The 22,905-nt window shown below is 39.4% G+C and overlaps 1 protein-coding gene across 1 annotated transcript in view; it reads left to right on the top strand.

Moving 5' to 3' along the window:
- The window catches only part of ANO6 (anoctamin 6), a 57,471-nt gene that overhangs the window by 22,153 nt on the left and 12,413 nt on the right, over positions 1–22,905 (top strand). Inside the window, exons 3-14 of the mRNA XM_054399986.1 lie at positions 2,311–2,439; positions 6,997–7,062; positions 8,908–9,186; positions 9,536–9,649; positions 11,423–11,538; positions 12,258–12,392; positions 13,417–13,522; positions 14,578–14,638; positions 18,494–18,639; positions 20,029–20,106; positions 21,519–21,744; positions 22,617–22,786. Coding sequence (XP_054255961.1) covers positions 2,311–2,439; positions 6,997–7,062; positions 8,908–9,186; positions 9,536–9,649; positions 11,423–11,538; positions 12,258–12,392; positions 13,417–13,522; positions 14,578–14,638; positions 18,494–18,639; positions 20,029–20,106; positions 21,519–21,744; positions 22,617–22,786 — 1,626 coding nt within the window. The remainder of the gene's footprint in view (positions 1–2,310; positions 2,440–6,996; positions 7,063–8,907; positions 9,187–9,535; positions 9,650–11,422; positions 11,539–12,257; positions 12,393–13,416; positions 13,523–14,577; positions 14,639–18,493; positions 18,640–20,028; positions 20,107–21,518; positions 21,745–22,616; positions 22,787–22,905) is intronic.

Consider the following 22,905-nt stretch of genomic DNA (forward strand, 5'->3'; position numbering starts at 1 on the left):
CCCTCCTTATTCATTAGTGCAGGGTTTGTGTTTCCAGCGTTGCAACATACAGCAATTTTAGCCCCAGCCAGAGCCTGCTGGGGTCCCTGGGGAGAGAAGAGGCTGCAGGATCAGGCTTTGCCTGGCTAAAATCAGTTCTCCTTTCCCTCTCTTCCTCTGCTGCCCCGCACCCCTTAAGATGTCTCCCAACAGAGGCTGTTAGCTATTTTTGATGGTTCCCTCCCAATCATTACTCACGATTATGTTCTAAATGAGATTGGAAATGGCCGCAGCAGGGCTGCATTTTACACCCATGGCTAGTCCTTAGCAGGAGGAAAATCAAGGCCAAGTCTTGAATGGACTATGCCAACTCCAGCTCCCAGGAGTTTAGAAATTCACATCTGTGCCTTGCTTTGGGTGATAAAGATACTCAGTGTCATTGTCTAGCCTCATCTGGTATGAAGTTGAACGCATTCTTTCTCCTAAAACTTTATTCACAGTATGCAGTAATATGCTGATTATGGTGATTGTCTAGATTCAGTTTCTGAATCCTAGGCAAGGGTTAGTCAGTAGCTGCTTGCTGTCAGGTTTCTCACAAATCTCTAGACACAGGTGGGTTTCAAAGAGAGCTGTTCTAACCAAGAATCTTCTCTGGTTCTTTGAAGCAACTAATGGGACCTCTTTGCAGCAGATCCTTTACCTTTGAACATACAACATTAAAAAACAAAACAAAACAAAACAAAGGTAGCGAGTTCAAACTCCCCTGAGTTTATTTAAAATACGGAAATTTAGTCATAATTACAGGGAGACACATCTTGGTGAACTGTTTTGACTCAGCCAATAAACACTAACAAAATAGTCTACAGGGAGAAGTTTAGAATAAAGCTCCAGGGAAATTTTGTTTTGGAAACAGTGACACTTGTGGTTCCTAAACCACTGTTTGGCCCCTGGACCTGGGGTGCTCCTGACTGAAGACTGGCATTTTTCTCGGTTTTATCACAGCTGAAGAACAACCATTTCAGTCTGTACTTAAGAGTGCTCTCATACCACAATCATATTTCCATGTGCCTTTCTGTGGAGCAGACATCCCAGATCTCCCAAAATTAGACCTGGCATCTCTCATGAAGTCTGGTCTGCACTGACAGGGAAATTTCAAAGATAGGGCATATGAGAATCTTTTCTGTGTTCCTAAAGACACAGTATGCACAAAAGATTATTCGGGGTCATTTTGCCTGGCCTGATCCTGCCCTGGGCCAACCTGCAATGCCCAGCCATCTGGAAGCCAAAGACCTTGTAATTCTGTGTAACAGTCTTGCCAGCTTTGAAGATCTTACCATCCCTGATGCAAAACTAAATCACATTTCAGACATTTGATACTTACTAACTTCAGTGGCACTGCCCTCATTAACACTCTGGATGGATCTGGCCAGGTACCTGAGAGTCTGTTGTTCATTGCATGACAATTCTGATAACATTACAACTATATATAACCCAATAGGAGGGGTTGTTACATGTGGTAGTGCCCTCAGAGTACTCTAAGAAATTACTGAAGGATTCAAGTTCCTCTATTATCAATGTATAGTTTCACACATGAAATAACACATTAAGATGTTATTAGCAGATATGCCAATCTATCCTGTTTTTCTCCAAGGACTAGATAATGGCTTATGGATATATTACTCCTTTTGATTTTGGCATATATTACAGCATGATGGATGTGCGGCTTACAACAACACTCTACTTACTGAATTGTTACAAAGAAAAAGAGAAACAAATCCACAGAGGATATGTCCTTTTGGAGAGTTCATCTGCAGCATGGTCATGTTCTTTGTCTTTTGGGGAACTATGGATTTGGATATTAGGGTGTATGAAGCAAGTGGGATTTTTGTTTGGGTCCTGGGTTTTTTTTTATTGCAGAGGTAAGAGGACAGATGGGAACACATTAATTCTGATACTCCCATCAGGCAACAACATATCTTGTAGACATATCTTGTAGACTTCTAATACCGTATCCATGATGGCATGCAAATTACTTGACAGATGTGTTATTTGGGAACAGTGCTGCATCCCAATGCTCCTCCCATTGATAAAACTAATGTTATTTTTCAATAAGAAAACTAGGTCAAAGTTCTGCTGTTCTTGTGTCATGCAAAGACCTCTCAAACTCTTTTTTCTCTGTTCTGCTCCATGATACTTTTGTTGTCACTTTGGTCTTCGTGTTACACGAGTTTGACATGTTGAATTTCTCTGTTCACTGAAACACTATGTAACAGGAGGCAAGTTAAGGAACCAGCAAGTTCTTCATAGTAACCTATCCCACCTGCCTTCCAGGCTGATTTTGATGATAAACATGATTCCTTGTTCTTCAGCGATGGGCAACGAAGAATTGACTTTGTTTTGGTGTATGAAGATGAGAACAAAAAAATTACTCATAAGAGGAGTGATCGTAAAAAGCAAAAGGTAATTTATTTTCAGTATAAATCAGAATCATTTGTTTGGTGTCAAAAGCAGCGGGCATAAAGGACAGTGCCCTCAGCCTGAGAAGAATTGCATTACTCTATCCTAGGAGTACTCTTGAAAACTGGGACACTGAAGCCCAATAAATGGAGGAGGGAACAGGGATGCACTCAAGCTACTGTGTAAATGGGCAAAGCATCATAACATCCTCCTGGGAGGGAACCCTTCAGGACATGTGAGCAGGAAAATACTGGTATTAGGTTCCTAGAGGACAAGAGCTTCAAATTGCACAGAAAAGATTGTAAAGCATTGGAACAGGCTGTCCAGGGAAGTACTGAAATCACCATCCCTGGAGGTATTTAAAAGACAGGTACATGTGGTATAGTGGTGACCTGGTAGTGCTAGGCTAACAGCCGTACTTGATTTCAAAGGTATCTTCCTACCAAAACAATTCTATGATCCTATGCAACTCAGACTGAACTCCAAGCCTTTGTAAGTTGGTATAAAATTAATTTTGTAAGCACTATTGAAAATCAAGCTGTCAGAAGCCAATTCCAGAAACTGTACCTTGCAAGCAATTGAAGTTTATGTTCAAAGCGGTTTATGCATCTTATTTGTCAGGATATGTTACGATCAGAAGAGAAATAAATATCACCAGTCTTTCCAGAATTGTTCCAAAATGCCAGTTTTATCTGATGGGGTCCTTAAGGAGCTCATTGTTGCAAGGGTCAATGCCAGAAAGTTGAATTCAAAACAGATCAATGCAGAATGTCATTCTAGTCATCCTATCTCCTTTCCTCCAACAGAAATAAACATAAAGACTCTCAGTAATTTAAGGAGGAATGTGAGCAAAATCTTCATTTCCAGCCATGAAGTAATCAGAGCTTTTTTCCTCTAAATTAAATGAGAGCTATAATTCACAGAGAATATTACACCTTTTTTCTTCAAGTACAGCCTTACAGATTGATTTGAGACAGGAGAGGATGGCAGGCTCTGAATGCTGTTGTGGGCTCAGCTGACTAACCCAGGAAGCCTGATAGCAAGCCTGAAAGGGACCTTTGACACTGGAAGGAGGGCAACCACACCCTGCCAGATGGATTAGAGTTGAAGGTGGAGCTCCCCAAAATAAAATCTCTGTTCCTGAGGCAACCCCAAAGCCAAATTTTACTTCTTCGCCTAATGGAATGAAGGAAGGATGACAGAAGGATGAGAAGACAAATGGAAGGAGGGAGTTAATCTGAAGTTAGTCCATACCTTCATAGGACCAGTAGTCAGTCTTTCCAAATAGGGTGGCCAGAAGACCCTGTTGAGAGCAGGGCTAGACCACAATATTGCCAGTTCTGTGTGGTCATGAATCAGGTTTCAGAAAATCACAAGGCTAGCTTAAAATCAGAGTGTATCTCAGAAAACATGTATTTGGAGTTCTTTCTATTTGCTTTTTTATGTCATCCTTTATAGCACATTCTGCTTCACATTTTTTTCGATGGTCTTCATGCATAAGAGAAAGAAGCTTACAGAAGCAGAGCTTCTCAATCAATTGATTCCCTGATGCTGACAGCTGGGACTTTCAGAAAAGCTTCCAAATACCATCAAAGAAACTGTGAGAGTTAGCAGCTAATATTGACACAATGATGCTCTCCACTCCCTTTAGCTGATTTCCATAGGGGAGGATTTGTGCCCCATGCTGCTGCTCTTCTTGACTGTGATTTATCTGTTGCCTGTCAGGTAAAGCAGAGGAGGCTGTTCAAGCACTCTTACCTTGATAGGATTTCCCCCTGAAGCCACAGGCATATCATGAAGAACTTTCCTCTTTGCACAAGAGAAACTAAACAAAGATATGAGGTGGCCTTCTTCTGTCACTGTAATCAAAGCAAGTGCTCCCTACCATTTACAAAAGAGAGAAAAAAAAGTCCTGCTTGTGGTCTGCTACCAATTTACAGGCCCACAATCTTGTTAGTTTCCTCAGCCTGGCAAGACAATCACCAGACACTGAAAGCATTGTGGTGAAAAAGCTGTTCCCAAGATCTAACCCTTATACATGCCTGTAATACTTTGCATTTACTGACACTATGCTTCCACTTCCTTAAGATTGTATATAATTATGCATCCCATAGTGTCTCAGTCTATTGGCTAGCCATTCAGTCATCAAAATCTATGTCAGGTTTAGATCAGCAACATTACCATGATTAAATTATTATTACAACTTGGCTTCGCAGGTAGCTGAGCAAAATGCCAGATACTAAAATAAACTTTGGACAATTTCTACCTTCCAGCCTAATAAGCTGTCATATCTTTATGCTGGATTCCCCAGTCAATGCAAAACTACTGTGGACTCCTCTGGGTAAAAGTCTAGCTTCTCCATAGATCATCATATGCATAATTCAATCATTTATATAAAATAGCAAAGCCCCTAATTAGCAAAGCCTCCCAGGGGCTTTATTTCTCACTACTTGCATTAATGCATTATTAGAAACCTTAATATTGTCAACATTCCTCTAAGATTTTGAGGGCAAAATTAATTTGGGGAACTCCTTGCCATAATAAATTATTAAAGCAATCTGAATGGTAAGATTTTAAAAAAAAAAATTAGATTTCTGCAAATGAGAATTGCCTTGCATCCATCTTTGTGTTATTTAGGAAGAAATAAAACAGGTATTTAGCTCTCTGCCTTTTTTCTTTACTGAAATGAAGCAGAAATCTGATTGAAATATTTTCACTATTATTATTCACCCAACAAAGAACTATGTGAATAAGGAAGAAGTAAAGAGGTAGAATGAAATGGCAGAAGAGTGGAGTAACAAACAACTCCTGTGCTGTGTACTACATATTTAATGATCTGGTAACAAGATTGAGTTATAACAAAAAATTCAAAGGAAATCATTATGTAGTTTACTCAGAAGCCAAGATGGCTGTGAAACTTTAGCTTTAAAGGAAAATGAAGCATTGAAAAATGAAAGGAAATGTGTTGCTGCAAGAAAAATAATCATATTTGGAACTCTAAGTTAGTATTTTTAATAAAAGGAAGAGATTTCAATGTCACAGAAAACAGTTAAATTAAGTGTCCTGTTCAAGGTTCACCTACCATCAAAATGCTAGATAATAGAAAGTATTAGATACATACAATAAATTATAAATGTGCATATTGCATATGCATTTATATATGTATAAAATGTATCTACAATGTTCTATACATGATGAAAAAATATCAAAGTCATTATACTAGCACTACTAAAGCAAGTGGATTAATGGGACATGGAGAGATACTTCCATGAAGAGTGCTATCAAATTTTTGGTTTGTAGTTTTATCCTGAGAAGAGAGAAACAAGAAGAAATGTGATTAATATTGGTGAAAGAATAAAGCAGATTGAAAAATTTGCCTCTTTCTGTCCCTAGCCTGAGAAAAAGTTGGTAGTTACCGGAGTAAAAAGGCAGAAAACAGACAAAAGAAATACTTTTTAACAAAATAGAAAATTATTCCACCATGACCATTGCCAAATTGTCCTAACAGAGTAGGAATGGATTAGGCTGTTATTATTATTATTCAGTTTTATAATTATTAATTCCAAGGCTTGCCAGAGTATTAGACATTTAATTTTTTTTCTACTTTGGGGACTTAATACGGTCTTTAAACACTGAAGAACTGGATGAAATTTATGTGGAAATACAACTCACCTATTCCTGTGGAATATCTGAAGATTTTTGTCCTTTTTGCTGAAACAGCTGAGTTTTGCCCCCTGGAGTGAGTGGGTCTAGAGTCTAGTGCTGAAGACCAGTACCTGTCAAAGCTACTAAGATTTCGTCTACACAGCCTGGATCTTAAGCACAGACATTGTATGCTTATTTTTTGTGGGGAGGCCACGCGTGTGTACAAGCAAATTCAAGATTGCAAAGACAATTTCAGACTCTTTGGAAGTCACTATCTGTCAAGTGCTGGTAACTGTGAAGGGAGATTAAAATGATCCAAGAATTTAGTCTTTACTGAAGAAAACTTGTTTCTGTTCTTCTGGGGACATGGAATACTCCTAGAAAAGTGCCACTGACTCTACAAGTGCCACAGTGCTTGGATTCTTCCTTTGGGGACACTTATCCATGGACTAAAATGTGGAGGGCTGCTACAGTTTGAACCACTCTGTGAACACATATGATTACCACAAAAGAAGAATAAAATTACAGGTTGATGAAAGGAAAGTGGGATGGAAAACCATTGAGATGAAGGCTTTCTAAAGGGCAGATTAATAAGGGGAGGGAAGCTGCCATTGGTAGTTCAATTAGTGACTAAAAATGAAGGAGATCACAAGCTTCAGGGCTCATTGCTTTCAAAATTCAGAAACTAAGAGGGTAAATTCTCCAAAATTGCTTTTGAGGGCAATATTGAACATCGGACCAAAAAAAAAATTGTCAGGATTAGTAGGTAAGACTGTACCTATCACAGTGGCTGACAGGTGGGCTACAGAGATAACCCAACCACTTTTTGTGTTGAGAGGCAATTCCGTTCTTCTATGCATACATAGCTGTGAAATTTGGAACAGATGTCTGATGGTGTTCAATACCTTTTAACAGAGGAAGAGACAAGTATATGAATCAAACCTGATAAACAACGGCTTGCAGCTTGAAGCAACGAGATCGGTGAGTGTTCTTCTCTGTGTGAACGGCTGCTCCTGTGGGAATAAGGAAACTGGATGCATGAATTTACTGTAATGTTTCTCTCCTCTCAGAAGAAAAAGGCCCATCAGTAGTGTCTCTGATCTAGTGTGAAATCTTTTAAGCTTTGTGTCTGCTCCTTCCTCTGCAAAATAAAAGATGAGATGCTAGCTACACTCAGAGAAATTGTCCCCCTACGCTGGCTCTGTAGGATATGTGAGAAGCTGGTGGGTGAGAAAGGTCCTGCCACAGGTCTCCTGCACATGCCCCTGCTCCTTGCAAGGCCTGGCACTGTGTGAGTGGCTGTAACTATCATGCTTCATACATTTAGGAATATAATTTTGCCTGTGGGCAGTTCAAGTGTGCTGTGATAAGGCAAACAGCTGCTGGAGCTGCTGTCTCTTGCAGGGAGGGTTGGAGGCCCTCAGAGCCCCATTTTTCCCTATCCTGCAGGATTTCAGCAATCCATACAAGTCTCCCTGTCCAGGATAATCACTTCCAGTCTAAATTTGTTGTCTGTAGAGAGGTCCAGAAAATGTCACTTTGTGCCTTCCTTCCAGACTGGACTCAGAATCCATGGCATCAGGGCATTTATTTGAGTTTTGCAGAGAGGGCTTCTGCTCCACATCCAAGGATGCAGTCTGGTTCTTCACATTTGTAAGAGAGTAAACCACTTGCTGGAAATCTGACATGGCCTTCTTGCTATACTGCTGTGGCTGCAGTTTTCAATAGTTCTGGTGTGACCATGACTGAAAAACTTTCAAAACTGGACGTTTCCCCAGACTAGGTCAAATATCTGACTGATATTCCTGAGCCAATGAGCTACATAACATAATTTTGTGTGGGTGAGACTCACTAATGCAGGGAGTCTGTAGAAGGTCTACAGGTGCTGTGTAGACAGGAGCCAAGGCTGGCTGTGAGAGTTCCCACTGCACACTCTTGCAGGTTTGCACATCCAGCTGGGGGCAAATACGCCTTGTGCTGTCTTTCTCAGCAGTCTCAGCTGATTTCCCTTTTCCTGTCCCCATACTCCCTATGAAGCTGAGAATTTATGTTTCCCATGGGTGTCTAGACTGCTTCCTTCAAGTCGCATTACCTTGGGGTTGCACTTAAGCTGCTGGGGAGTCACTGGCAGCTTCAAAGCCATACTTGTCCTACAAGGCTACAAGTACAAACACTCGTAATGAACTTATTATGGGGGGGTGGAATCACAGTATCACAGTATATCAGAGGTTGGAAGGGACCTCAAGAGATCATCAGGTCCAACCCCCCTGCCAGAGCAGGATCACTTAGGGTAGTCTGCACAGGAACGCATCCAGGTGGGTTTGGAAAGTCTCCAGAGAAGGAGACTCCCCTGGGCAGCCTGTTCCAGTGCTCCGTCACCCTCACTGTAAAGAAATTTCTCCTCATGTTGAGGTGAAATCTTCTATGTTCTAGTTTGAACCCATTGTTCCTTGTCTTACCACTGTGAACCACCCAAAAGAGCCTGGCCCCCTCCACTTGTCCCCCACCCCTCAGACATTTATAGACATTGGTCAGATCCCCTCTCAGTCTTCTCATGAATGTTGTTAAACTTAAATTCTTTTGTAAAATACTTTGCAGAGATGTAAACATTAAGCATTAATGGAACATTTAGCTGTCCTTTTTCATATACCTTTATACGCCCAAGCGTTTCCACCAGTGCTTTTACAGAAACTCATATTTGCTAAGATGGGCAACAAATGCAACTTTGAGTAGCTAATCTATCATCTATGGAGTTTTTAAAGTGCTATGAAAAGTCTTTTGCTTTCTTTTTCTTATGCACATATTTTTAATATTCTTTAATTTCAGGTTTTAGATGAAAAACTTATTTTTGTGAAAGTGCATGCGCCTTGGGAAGTGTTGTGCACATATGCTGAGATCATGCACATCAAATTGCCTCTCCAGCCTGATGACCTGAAAACCCGAGACTCAGCTTTCAGCTGGTTTAGCAGACTCTTCAGAGTGGATGAAAGTATCATCAAACCTGAGCAAGAGTTTTTCACTGCCCCTTTTCAAAAGGAACATTTGTCCAACTTTTACGTTCAAGACAAAGACACATTTTTCAACCCTGCAACTAGAAGTCGAATTGTAAGTCCATGGAGTATTTCTAGAGTTCAATCTTAAAGACCCCTCTAATCAAATCAGTGCAATTGTTTCATGAAAGCATCCCAAAAAATTAGAAATATTTGTAATGCAATAGTCCTGTGCCATTTACAAAAAAGCCTGGAAAATCCAGAAGAAAAACATCCTTTATAGTTTTCCCTTTACTTTTCCACCTGAATTTAAAGGAGGGATTTGAATGTTTTGTATATTCTGTGCAATTAATTTTGTTACCCTCTGCTTACCCTTTCCTAACTTAATTATATGCTGAGACAGACATAGCTGTGTATGATTACTTTTGGGTTTCAAGAGACATAAAATCTTTTCTAAATTTCAGGTTCACTTCATCCTGTCCCGTGTGGAATATGCAACCAAAAACAATGTGAAGAAGTTTGGCATTAACAAATTGCTAGACACTGGAATCTACAAAGCTGCATTTCCCCTTCATGATGTAAGTCCAGTGCTTGTAAATAAAATATATTTTGAAATAGAGGTTTGAACTATATCTGTTGGGATTATATCAAAAGAAACAAGTATTACTGATTTCCTTACTCCTTGACTGGTTATTATACCCACAGACTAGAACAGGACATCATTTGGCTTAAAGAGATTTTCTTCCAAAACACTATTGGGTAAAAATGTAGCTTCATAATTGAAAATTAGTGTGTTTCATTTAGGAAGTGTTAGCCTTGTGTTCTTTGGGAGATGTAGTTTAGAACAGTGCCTGACTTGAGGGAGAGTTCCCACAACCCACTCCTACATAATTTCTAAATAAATTTTAAATTTGTCTGTATTTTTACTACTCATTTTTTCAATATTAATTAGCATCAAATATCAAAATTGTTCTTAAAGACGTGGACTAAAAGTGTCATCTCACAGTTCCCAAATGTTGTGATAAATGTGCAGGGAAACTTGGGTTTCTGCAGGAAGGCTCTGTCCAGCCAATCCCACATCTCACAGGTGATGTCAGAGTTATGCAGAGAGAAGCTTAACTGGATTGAATTTCACCTTGCAACAATAAGAAATTCAGCTTCTGTAGATACAGTTCTGAAGCATTTGAATTATACAATTTAAAGAAGAAAGTTATACTGAAAATTGTTTTACATACGAAGGCTAGCAATAGCAAAGAAAAAGAAAATTAAGGAAAAACAAACAGATTTCAGGATATTTGACTAAGGAGAAGTTCAATGTGAGGTTGAAAATGTGATACAGTAAAGAAAAGCTACATTATGTCTGTCATATATCCTCATCCCCACACCTCCTCCCCATCAGAGCCACCATTCTGTGTCCGAGGTGGTCAGGAATGGTTACTGCTTCAATTGTTTTGACTTGGCTTAAAATATTCAGGAGGCCTCCAAGGATTTCAAGGAAATCTTTAAGGCAGAATCAAGACAAATAATGTTTCTTGTAAGTAACCCAAAGCTTTAGAGGGTAGAATTAATATTATCATGACTACCCATTTTTAAGATGTCCTTTTAAATATTTAAACCTTGCCTTGCAGGCTATTTCTATCACAGCATGGGGAATTTGGACTCCATATGCCTAGCAATTAATGACTATCTTTTTATACAATTAAAATATGTATCACAGCTTCTCTGAAAATCAAAAGTAGCCTATAGATTTCTAGAAACATCACTTATCTTGTTTCATCACAGACACAGAATGGAAAATTCCAACAAATATAACAGGCTTAATTGAAATAAGCTTTCAAATAACCTAGTGAAAAACACAAGGATTATCTCCATGTGAACTCTCTTTTAAATTTAAAACACAGACTAAAAGCCCTGGATTTATCCCTCAGACTTTCCAACCTTCATTCCAGTACAATGCTATTTTGAAGCAAAGCATGCTAGCATGTTAGAGCTACTTAAAATCAATTTTAATTTAGTCCTGTGCTCTAATTAGAATGGATCTTTTTCTATTTTCTATGCCTAAGTGCCAAGATGCTGTTATGTGCTTCAATTTAAGTTCATTGAGGGTCTCTGTTATTTTCAGCTCACATATGTAAAGTGTTTGCTTTAGCATCCAGTGTCTTTCTGACAACCAACTATCCTAAATCCTGGTGTACTCCCAGATCTGCTTTCCTCCTCCTTTTTCTGACTTGCAGTGAGACTGGGCTAAAAGGCTTCTCTAGGCTTGGCTTTATGGCATGGGATCTGTGAAGATGAGATCTGTGCTGCTTAAATTAATGATATCTCCTTCCCACGCTCTTTCTGTTTTGCAGTCTAGTTTTAGGCACCCATCAACTGATCCCAACTGCCCAAGTGAACGATATCTTCTCTACAGGGAATGGGCTCATCCTAAAAACATTTTCAAACTCCAACCTCTGGATTTCATCAGGTTAGTGTGGCTAAGACTAGACTAATGCAGAAGAAACTAGAAATTCACATAATAGGTCTGATTTTGAGGACGCCAGAGGCGTAGCTCAGGACTGAGGTCAGGTACCTACATCCGTATCAGCTCATGCAGAACACAATTTCAGCACAATTTCATGATAACCTAATCATAGAATTGTCAGGGTTGGAAGGGACCTCAAGGATCATCTAGTTCCAACCCCCTGCCATGGGCAGGGACACCTCACACTAGATCAGGTTCCTCAGAGCCCTACCCAGCTTGGCCTTAAAAACCTCCAGGGATGGGGCTTCCACCACTTCCCTGGGCAACCTGTCTCACTACCCTTATGGTGAAAAACTTCTTCCTAATATCTAATCTAAATCTAATCTCCCCTAGCTTCACTCCATTCCCCTTGTCCTATCACTACCTGTCACCCTAAATAGTCCCTCACTAGCTTTCTTGTAGGCCTCCTTCAAGAAAGCTCATGTAAAGGCAACCAGTTAAACCCTTCTATCTTTTTCCCTTTTTTTTCCCTTCTATCCTCTTATAAAAGTATAAAAATAGTGATAGAAATACCTAGCTACAATACTTCTGTAATCTTCAAGTTCAAACTGGGGGAATATGACCGTACTAGTTGGCACAAAATGCCTGAAATAACAAGCCATTTGAAACAGAAAGGTGAATTTACTTGCATTTCAGGAAAAAAAAACCTTTCCCCTACACAGGAAATACTATGGAGAAAAAATTGGAATCTACTTTGCTTGGTTGGGCTTTTACACTAACATGCTGATTGTGGCTGCGGTTGTAGGAGTTGGCTGTTTTCTGTACGGATGCCTGACAAGGAACAACTGCACATGGAGGTACCAGGCCTATTTTAATATCACATACAATTTTGAGCAGTCTGGAGTGAAACTCTACAGGATTTTCAAGACACTGCATAATAAAATACACAAAATGAAAGGGTTTGAGAACAGTAGTTGTGAATTTTAAGGTAAAGACCTGAAGTATGAGATAAGAAGAGTAATGGATATCCATGGACCGTTCCAGTGATAGACATCTAAGAGTAGATACAAATTGCTGTAACACATGATTTTCACTGTTGTAATGCTTTAAGAAGATACCCAAAGACCTTGATGAAACTTCCCAATTTTTTTTCCTCTATTTTGAGAGAAGCAACAGCACAGGAAGCTTCAGCTGCCAGGATGTGTTGGGAAGAGAGGCATAACATGACAAAATTCAACTGTAGCACAACAACCCAGGAAGAATCATCTGGGTCATTGTATCAAATCATCTATGGGTCCTCACACCATACACCCCCTTCTGGAAGGATGTTTGTCTTTGTAAAACATAATGAAGGCTTGTTCCAGAGCTTCACTCCAGTGACAGATTTATACCCATTTAGCCTTATATCAGTGTTATCATTTAGTTAAATAGTTCATCTGGTGTTTATCCCACTGATGCATTTATAGAAATCATTTCTATCACCTTTCAGCCTCTACCGTACTAGGTTAGATAAGCCAAACTCTTCCGCCATCTCTTAAGAGACAAATCTGTCATTCCTTGAATTATTGTGTGGGCTCTTTAAAGAGTTGGTTTATTTTTGATGTGAACAGTTTTGTGAATTACCACCATGTACAAGGAGTGGAAATAATTTTCCTCCTGTGTCATTTATTTTTGGCATGAGACTTAAGAACAGAAATGGCAATGTGTTTCCAGGCCATGGGGTGAAATCCTGAGAGCAAATCATCAGTAAACTATTTCTCAGTTCCCTGAGATTATTGCACTGTCTTCTTGTGCAAAACCAAAAACAAACAAACAAAAAACTCAAACAAAAAAGAATAAATAATTTAGTGTTGGTGAGTGACTGACTAGTTTTCTTTTTAGCAAAGAAGTATGTGATCCCAACATAGGAGGTAATATCCTAATGTGCCCTCAGTGCGATAAAGCGTGTACCTACTGGAACCTCACCATCACTTGTGAATCATCCAAGGTAACTACTTTCACAGCTCATAGACACATTATGGAGCTTTAGTTGCACTTTCTCTAGCACCACACAGAAAACAATGTTCCTTCACTAGCATCCTGCTAGAACCATGCAAATAGTTGTTCCTTACAATACATAGACTGAACTTTGAAAAAGAAAAAACAACAACATTAATTGCTCCAATCTGATCTGGCTTGCTTCAATAGCTCTGAATCAATTTTGCTAATGAAATGGTTAAAGCATGCTTTAATATTTCTAAATTATGCCCCTTCCACTGGCAAAGAAGTTGTCTGGTTCCATGTCTTGAATATGACCTGTGTTGTCAAGGAGATGGGTACATGGAGCAGCTGATGTTGGCCATGCAGAAGCTGAGACACAGCTCTGTCTTGTTAGCCATGACAGTCATAGGCTCCTGTCTAGAGGAACCTCACTTTCTCCATTAGCTTGTCTTACTAGGCTAATAATAGCCTTTTGTTTTCCATACATTCAGTCATTCCCCTAAACTGTAATTTTTCAGCTATTCATCAAAAATATTTTGCTCAGCTTTAATGTGTTGCTTCAAGGCACTTAAATGGTAAAAGAAATAAGAATGCAAGGGAAAGTCTATGATGGAGAGAAAAGGCAAATTGTGACCACAGACGTATCTCATCAGAATGTTGTCTCATGCTGCTCATGAGAACCAGATGTGTCCATTGGCTTTTTGTGGCTGTATTAAAAATAGATAACTGTATACTGAGTTTCCAGAACAGAAACACTGTTTGCCTTCTTCCTATGCAACAGATGGAAGGAAGTTTGATAACACAACATTTTACAACCCTCTTGCTGCATATTTGGCTTATATTTTTAATTCTGGCTTCACATTTAATTTCCTTAATTTACTAGAGGATGGTGTGCATTGACAGAAACTGAGCAAACACTATCAATAAAGATTGTTTATTAAACTACATGAAACTAAAAATCAACATGTTCAGGAAGCAGCTTCTGTTCTGGGTCAGTGTAGAAATACATTTTCAAAAAAGGTCAATTACATTTTAAGCCTTTTTTTCTCTTCCATTTTCCAGAAACTCTGTATATTTGATAGCTTTGGGACACTGGTGTTTGCAGTATTTATGGGAATATGGGGTAAGTTGATTTCAACAACTGTGGTTTGTCATCTAATTTTGGCCAAGCCTCTGGCATTATCCAAGAAAACATGGATAAATTTGCAACGGCTTCGTTTCCTAGCATGCAGGAATTCATTAGTGGGTGGTTCTGTAGAAGAACTCTTTTTGAGCATCATAAGAAAGAAAAAAAAATTGTATAACTCAAAGTTAATCTTCAGTGTTTGTTTTGTTTTGTTTGACTTGGAGAAAAGTCTGAAATTATCAGGGTTGCCTCATGTTCACCCAGCAGGAGCCAGCCACATGCTTAAGCATATCTGGCAGAGGAGCTAGGGTTATTTCCAAAGAGTTTTGGAGCTGTCTGTGCCCACTAACAGCTGTGTGACTGCAAAAGGCAATTAAAAAAACCTGTAATTTATTATGTTTCCTAGCAAGTTTTTACTCTTCTCTTTATTTAAGAAACTGATTGTAAAAAGTGTAGTAGGTACAAGCACCATATTTGTCTTTTAGCAGAGAAAATCTGAAACCAGGATGATGTTTCCCATGGGTGAAACCACTTGGTTCTGTGTTCAGAGATTAGGCAAGGTTTGTTTTCCCAGAAATGGTTTAATTTGTTCATATTAGCATTTGTTAACCAGCTTTCAGCGCACTGCCTTATCCAAATATCACCAAAAGAATTTCAATGTCAGGGCTGTATACAGGACACTATAGATAAAATATCTCATGTAACATTTTTAATTAATATGGAGGCTGACAAGAACATATAATTTGCTTTCTTCATAAAACACAGTATTTTTCTTTTCCTATGATGACCTAAACTGCATCAAAATAGCTACTACTTTAAAGAAATATAAAATGAAAGACATCATTTCAAAAAGATTTCTTTCAAAATATCTGCTAAAATCAAAGTACTAGCAATGAAAAATAAATGAAAAAAAAAATTACTAATGCAATCTCCTGACATCTGAATAGTTAATTTATTTAGCATTTGCTTTTTAATTAAAATTGTGGTTCCTGTTTTGAAAAATGGTTCCAAGAGTAATAATCACAAAGTTAAGCTGCATGGTTATAATGGTGGTTGCAAGGTCTATTAGCATTCTTGTCATAAGTCCACTATATAATGAGGTGAATTGTGTTCAGTCAAAATTGTACTGGATCCAAATGACCCACAGTCCTAGTAGAATTCCAGCTGCAATTTTCATCTTGCTGGAATACTTTTGTAGATCTCCTTGTCCAAAACAGTTAAAATAATATTAGACTTCTGAATATATTCTTGTGTCATCATCGTCAACAATCTTTTAATAATTTTTTTTTTTGTCTATTCCCTTCAAAGATCTTAAAGCACTATAATGCACCAGGGAATCTGGCCTCAGGAATTAGCCCTCTGTACATTGTGGCTGTAGTCCAACATTTCTGCCACTTCTCCCATGATGAGGTGACAAGACTGGCAAAAGTCTCATGGATGAGAGGCAGCTTCCACTTCATTTGCTGCCCCTCCCTGAACAAGATCAGTTAAACACACACAGGTTCTGTCATGGAGGCATTTCTTATCAGTCCTTGGTGACACAGCTTCAGAGGCAGAATGTCTGGGGCCATGTTCAATGACAGTAGTGAAGGACACAGGAAAGGGGACACCAAGATTTACAAATGTGAAACGGAACTGACGCTCAAATCTCCTGATTCTGAAACATCTTTTGTTTCCACTGTTAAAAAAAGATGATTCAAAATAAAGGAAAACATCAAATCCAGCAGCAGCTCCTACACAATTTGACTCTTGGTTTACTTTAGCTGCTAGAAGTTTTCTTTGCCTTGAGGCTGAGAATTGTCCCCATGTTATATGTCCTTTTTTCACTGTTAGCACAGAGGCTATCACAGAAGAAGGCTCTCACTTCTGGACTCACCAGCAGAAACTGGATTTGCATCTGGGGCAAATCAGCATAGCCTGTAACTTCCTGTGGTTTAGATTGGGCAACAGTTAGAGGTCTATGGAAGGCTAATTTCCTTGCTCTGCTGAAGAAGGAGGATGTGATCCTCTGGTGCACTGCTTGGAATAGCCTGTTTGTTTCTAAGCATGAAGCAGCAAAGAAGTGCTTGTGAAAAAGGCACCTGATTTATTAGGGGAGGAGGGTTTCCTAGGGTTTTGCATGTGTGCAGATGCCAAGGTCATCTCACAGCCCAGCCCAAGGAGTTCTTTGGTTTTTAAGTGCTTCTGCTTGGGGTTTATTGACCACACCTGATTTTGGAAATAACCTTTGATGTTTGGACTTGTAACTGCATGCCATTGATGTTTCATCATTCAAGACAAGGGGCCAAACTAATAAAAAGCCCCACTGTTAGGGTTAATTACTCCCAGGCTATGGGAGTAATGAGGAGTGCAGTGAAGGGATACTAACTCCTCCTGGAGGCAGTGCTGAAGAGCCAGACTGCTCATTTGGTCTGAGGATGCACTCTGCTCAGTCATAAAGGATCTGGGTGTACTGGGGATCATGATAATGGCACCTGTCATACTGAGCACCTCCCAACCATCTCAGCAGGGTCTGTCATTGCTTCTGCTGCCAGATCTAACTGCATAATGTCTTGGGACAAGGTAATGAGTTTGGCTGGATTCATACCTAGCCAGTACCACTTAGGCATATGTGTACCTCATCTCCCAGTGCTTCCAGTTTTACAAACACAGTTCAAGGAAACAGCTGGCCTAGCCCTGAACCATTCTAAACTCCATGTTATGCAAAAACACCTTCAACCTCTTTAGATTTGTGCTAGCAGAAAAGGAAAGACAGCTGTGTTTAAGTAGCTTTACCTGAACCACTGTTGGTTCTTGTAGTCTGCAAACTGGTAATTTGTCCACATGAACACTGCAGACCAAATGAACACAAGCTTTTCCTTGTGGCAATTTTTGGCACACTGAGTTTTGCTTTTTTTGTAGAAGTCCTGCACTCTCCAGCATTTGGTCTTCATCTGTCCAATTAGTTTGCTTTTTCATGCATCCCATGAGAAACTTTTTTGAAGGCGGTCTATAATATGAAATCCAAAGTGTTCATATTCTACTCTTAGGCAGGAAGCAGATAAATCATAGAATCATAGAATGGTCTGGGTTAGAAGGGACCTCCAAAGGTCGTCTAGGGTTAAATCCCCTCTGCAGTAAGCAGGGACATCCTCAAGTAGATCAGGCTGTCGAGAGCCCTCTTGAGCCTCACTTTGAATATGTCCAGGGATGGGGCCCCAACCACCTCCCCGGACAACCTGTTCCAGTGTTCCACCACCCTCATGGTAAAGAACGTCTTCCTAACATCCAATCTAAATCTCCTCTTCTCCAGTTTGAAGCCATTGCCTCTTGTCCTATCACTACAGGCCTTTGTAATCAGTCTCTCTCCATCCTTCTTGTAGGCCCCCTTCAGGTACTGGAAGGCAGCTATTAGGTCTCCCCAGAGCCTCCTCTTCTCCAGGCTGAACAACCCCAGCTCCCTCAGCCTGTCTTTGTAGCAGAGGTGTTCCAACCCTCTGAACATTTTCATGGCTTTCCTGGACCCGCTCCATCAGGTCCATGTCTTTCCTGTATTGAGGGCTCCAGACCTGGACATAGTACTCCAGGTGAGGTCTTACCAGAGCAGAGAATGTATATGCATGTATGTGCATTCTTTAGTATGTGCTTACACCACCACTTATCTGAGGTTTCTTTTATTAAAGCACCTGTGTATCCAAAGCTATAATGGCATAAAATAGTAGAGTCTGTTATTTTCAGCTCTGCATTAGCCAGTCAGTGTTTAATTCTACGTTTGTGGAAAGCTGTGTGGAAAGCTCCATGGAAAACTGAGCTACATGTTATAGCCTTGTGTCCCACACTCACAGAGCATCATTTTGTCTGTCTTCTGGGTAGTTACTCTGTTTTTGGAGTTTTGGAAGCGGCGGCAGGCTGAACTGGAGTATGAATGGGACACAGTGGAGTACCTAGAGCAAGAGGAACAAGTTCGCCCAGAATATGAAGCTCGGTGCACTCATGTAGTAGTGAATGAAATCACACAGGTAAGGAGCAGTTTGGTAACTAATGAGGGCTACAGTGACACCATGAAAACACTGGATCTGACTGGAGCTGTACAAATCAGCAGTGCTTCAAGGAGCGTTGATCGGCTGGCCTGGACAGAGTGAATTTATCAAGAACAGATGTGAGGGAGGGAATTTGTACCTAGCTGTAGACACCTTAAAGTAGTTGCCTATTCAAGGAGCTTGAACTGCTGAGGGTCCTGTGTCATAAATAAACAGAAGTAGACATTATCCCCAGCTTAGGAGACTAAGTCTGTTTTATTAAATCCCCCAAGAAATGGCTCACTGTTGCTGCCAGAGGCCAAGATCACAGAACATTTGCTGTCTTTTCTTAAGAATGTCATCCAGAAAAAAAGAGTTAAATAAAAGGAAAGATGTTACATTACGTATCATGCCAAGACTGTGTTTTTAACCAGAGATGTTGCTGCATGAAAGGTATTGTTGCTAAGCACATGTGGATGAAATTATGATTAACAATAGCAAGGATAATCCTCATTTCAATGAAATATGATTCATATTTATAAGGATCTTACTTTAAATCTTGATTTATTATACATTTTGAGTAGCTTTAGCTTCTGTAGCTCACTCCAGCTCAGCTTCACTTTTTATTATTCTCTGTCAGTTTATTACTTTGGCATTTATCTGATCATTTGCATTGCTTTCACATTCCATTCACATTATACTGATGTTTATTGGAGGGCACTGGGAAAGTTTCAGAATTAGCTGCCATACTTGAAACTATCCTTTTATATCTTGTACTTCAAAAGCTTATAAGCCTATGCCACCTTTAACATATAAAGTCATAGCCAGAAATTTCCTTTCAGAGAGTTCAAAGAATATGCTAAAACATAATGATTTCGGTCCTCATAAATCCTACAAAGACTCAATGAATTTTCACACCACCATATCAAGGTAGGCATTTTCCTTGGGAAAATCATCCCGTTTTCCTTGCAGAATAAATTGAGAAATACAGAGGTCAGGGACCAAAACTTTAGTGCCTGCTAATTTTAGCCAATGAGGTTTGAAAGATAATGGCCTTGGATGCCCTGATCAGCCAAGAAGGATGATTCTGTTCAGCAGGGCTATGCACCTTGTCATAGCAGAAGGCAGCAAGATCTGAGGACACTCAGCCTTTGTTGAAGTGATTTTTATCTTAGAATGGACAGCAAAGAAAAAGACAACTGTAATCAGGCAAGAATTTTGAAACTGAATAAAAGTGAGTCTCCAAGACAACAAAGCAGGAAAGGAAATGAAACCAGGGAGTTTCCCCCCTTCTTTCTGCTCTTAATATCATAAAGAGTTTAATTTACACAAACACACACACACACAGAGATTGGATGCAGCCTTGATCTGTTTCTAAATCTTTTACAGCAAGAAGAACATGTGCCATACACTGCCTGTGGGAAGTGCATAAGGATGGCTTTCTGTGCAAGTGCAGTCTTCTTCTGGGTAAAGTTCTCCTCTTATTCTTTCACCTCATTAATTTACTTCTCTAGTAAGTATTTTAAAAAAGGTCCTCCTGAACTGAACAAAAGATAACAATGGAACAATGGAACAGGTTAAGTTGGATGTCCGTCTGATGCATAAACCAAGCCCGTAAGGTATGGATCCATCTGAAGAAGGTAGCTGTAGAAACTGGATCCTCAATAGGTGACAGTCAATAGAAAATATGTACCAAAATATCCTGCAGTTATGCTTCAGCATGTGGTCCATTGGTTTTTCTTTCGTTATTTGAAGACAAATATCTTTGCTTTTGTGGGGTGAGAAGGTAAAAGACTTTGGTTCATATGCTTTACTCCCTCCAAGTTTCTATCCTTCTTGTTCCAGACGTTTGTTTCAGTATCGTGTCTCACAGTCCTGGGTCTCTTTCAGGTTTTTTGCTTCAGTTCATGGAGCAAAGCTGGATGCTCTCTAATCTTCCAGAGCTGCTGCTTTAATTACAAGTAAAACTTGAGAGCAGTCCAGTCACCCATGAAACAATATATAACATGGTGAGCACACCCAGAGAGATCACCTTGGAAAGCTCAGTGTTTTAGCATGCTGCATGTCCTCCTCACCTATAACACAAACAGTAGCTAGTAAAGATCTCATTCTTGGTATTAGGAGACAGTTAGGAGGTAGTTGTGACTGTTAGCCCAGAAGAGCCTTGGCTTTGTCACATCTGTGACACAAAGGAAAGAATACTGGCTTGCTGTTAGACTTTAGGTTGAATGGAAGAGGTTTAATCAGAGTTTCTCATTTGTGCTACTGCATTTTTATTATGCGCAGGGTAGGAGGAAGGTAGATAGATTCATAGCAGTTTGCAGAGATAGTAAAAAAAAAGATGGCAAGCAAGATGAGGCACAAGGATCATTATTACAACTCCTGCAGATTACATGCCTTGTCTTAAAATTTCTCTCTTCCTTTGAGGGGTCTGTAATCTGCAAAATTATCATGTGAAAGAGCAGGTATATCCCCCTCCAAAATCAATGCAGACTTAGTATTACATTTGCTAGCCTGTCAATTGGCCCGTGTTGAAAGAGGGAGATTTCTTCCATCACATGCCTCAAGGCATAAGATTTGATTACACATCTCATTATCTCTGCTTGCATCGGTACAAACCACATTACTAGTCATAAAACAAGCCATCTCTTTTCTTTCCTGCAGACTGACTATGTTGCATGAAAAAAAAATTAAAAACACTTATTTTATGGATTCTATATTTATTGCCTTCTATTTTATTTGATCATCACCTCGAAATGGAATGACAGGCACACAATTGGATTCCTTTTGCCTATTGCAAAAAAAAAAAGTGTTTCAAACTCACTTTTTCCTGAAGTCAGTGATTCAACATTAACAGCTTTCTTGCATTCTCTTGGCAGATTCTTTTGATTATTGCCTCAGTTATTGGAGTCATTGTCTACAGGCTCTCAGTTTTCCTGGTGTTTTCTGCAACGCTGTCACAGCACGTGAGTGAAACGGAGGCGATCCGCAAGTACCTGACCCCGCAGACAGCCACTTCAGTAACTGCTTCACTCATCAGCTTTATAGTCATTATGGTTCTCAACATCGTCTATGAAAAAGTGGCAATCCTGATTACTGACTTTGGTATGCTGCTGCTGCCCCTCAGATAGAAATCTGGGTTCAAATAGTAAGAAAAAGTAGTATGCATAGGACAATAAGAATTCAAATAAATGAAACCTCGTACCACACATTTCAGAATTTTCCCACCAAACCACACCATGCCACCTGGAAATTTTCAAATGCAGATTTTCTCAGTATCTAAAGAATATAATATTCATCTCTCTGTTCTGAGACTCCTTGGATAGCCAGCACGAAAGTTCAATTGTTTACAGTTTTGTGCTTGCGAAACAGACAAAGCAAAGAAAATTACTATAATAACCAAGCTTTATGAAAACAGATCAGCAATGCATAACACATTCAATTACATTAGCTTTTGTTTATGGGGAAAATAGCTATTTTCTTGTGAATAAATGAAATAAGGTCGGTGTTCCAAAGCTAGATACCATTCCCATGTTATTAACTAGATAAACAGTCACAAATATTATTATTCTTTATATCCAAGCCATCAACATTAAAGTAGCTATTTTATTTTAGATGTGTGATGCAGTGCAGTGTTTTAATATAGTTTCATTTAATACTGTTTCATCAATTCACTGTTACATTTGCATCTTTCCTGACTGTGTTGGCTTTGGATGCTTTTTTTTAACCCTGAATTATGAGAATTATTGCTTTTTCTTTATTGTCAGGGAACAAGTTCTTTCCTTTTTACAACCTATATAGTTTTAAAATTAGCATAATGGTTACAGTATGCATGGGGATTATGTACAATCTAGTTTACAATATTTTCAGTCACATTAAGGATACAAGGCATACACATACTTTTACAGCTCTAAAGCAGCTTGTAGGTTACTTGTAGGCTGGCTTTTGACTTTTAAATATTTTTTTTTTAATTGCAGAGCTTCCAAGGACACAAACTGAATATGAAAACAGTCTGACCACAAAGATGTTCTTGTTCCAGTTTGTCAACTACTATTCTTCATGCTTCTATATAGCCTTCTTTAAGGGTAAATTTGTAGGTCACCCTGGAAATCCAGTTTATTGGCTAGGAAAGTATCGCAACGAAGAGGTAAGAGTGTGTGATAGTCTTTGTTTTTCAACAACAGGAGCCAGTGGTCCAGATATTCTGCTGCAATTAGGAGAGTATAACATAACTGTACACATTTAATCACAGAATGTTAGGGGTTA

The sequence above is a fragment of the Indicator indicator genome, chromosome 3 (genome assembly GCF_027791375.1).
Source record: "Indicator indicator isolate 239-I01 chromosome 3, UM_Iind_1.1, whole genome shotgun sequence".
In the NCBI taxonomy this organism is placed as follows: Eukaryota; Metazoa; Chordata; class Aves; order Piciformes; family Indicatoridae; genus Indicator; species Indicator indicator.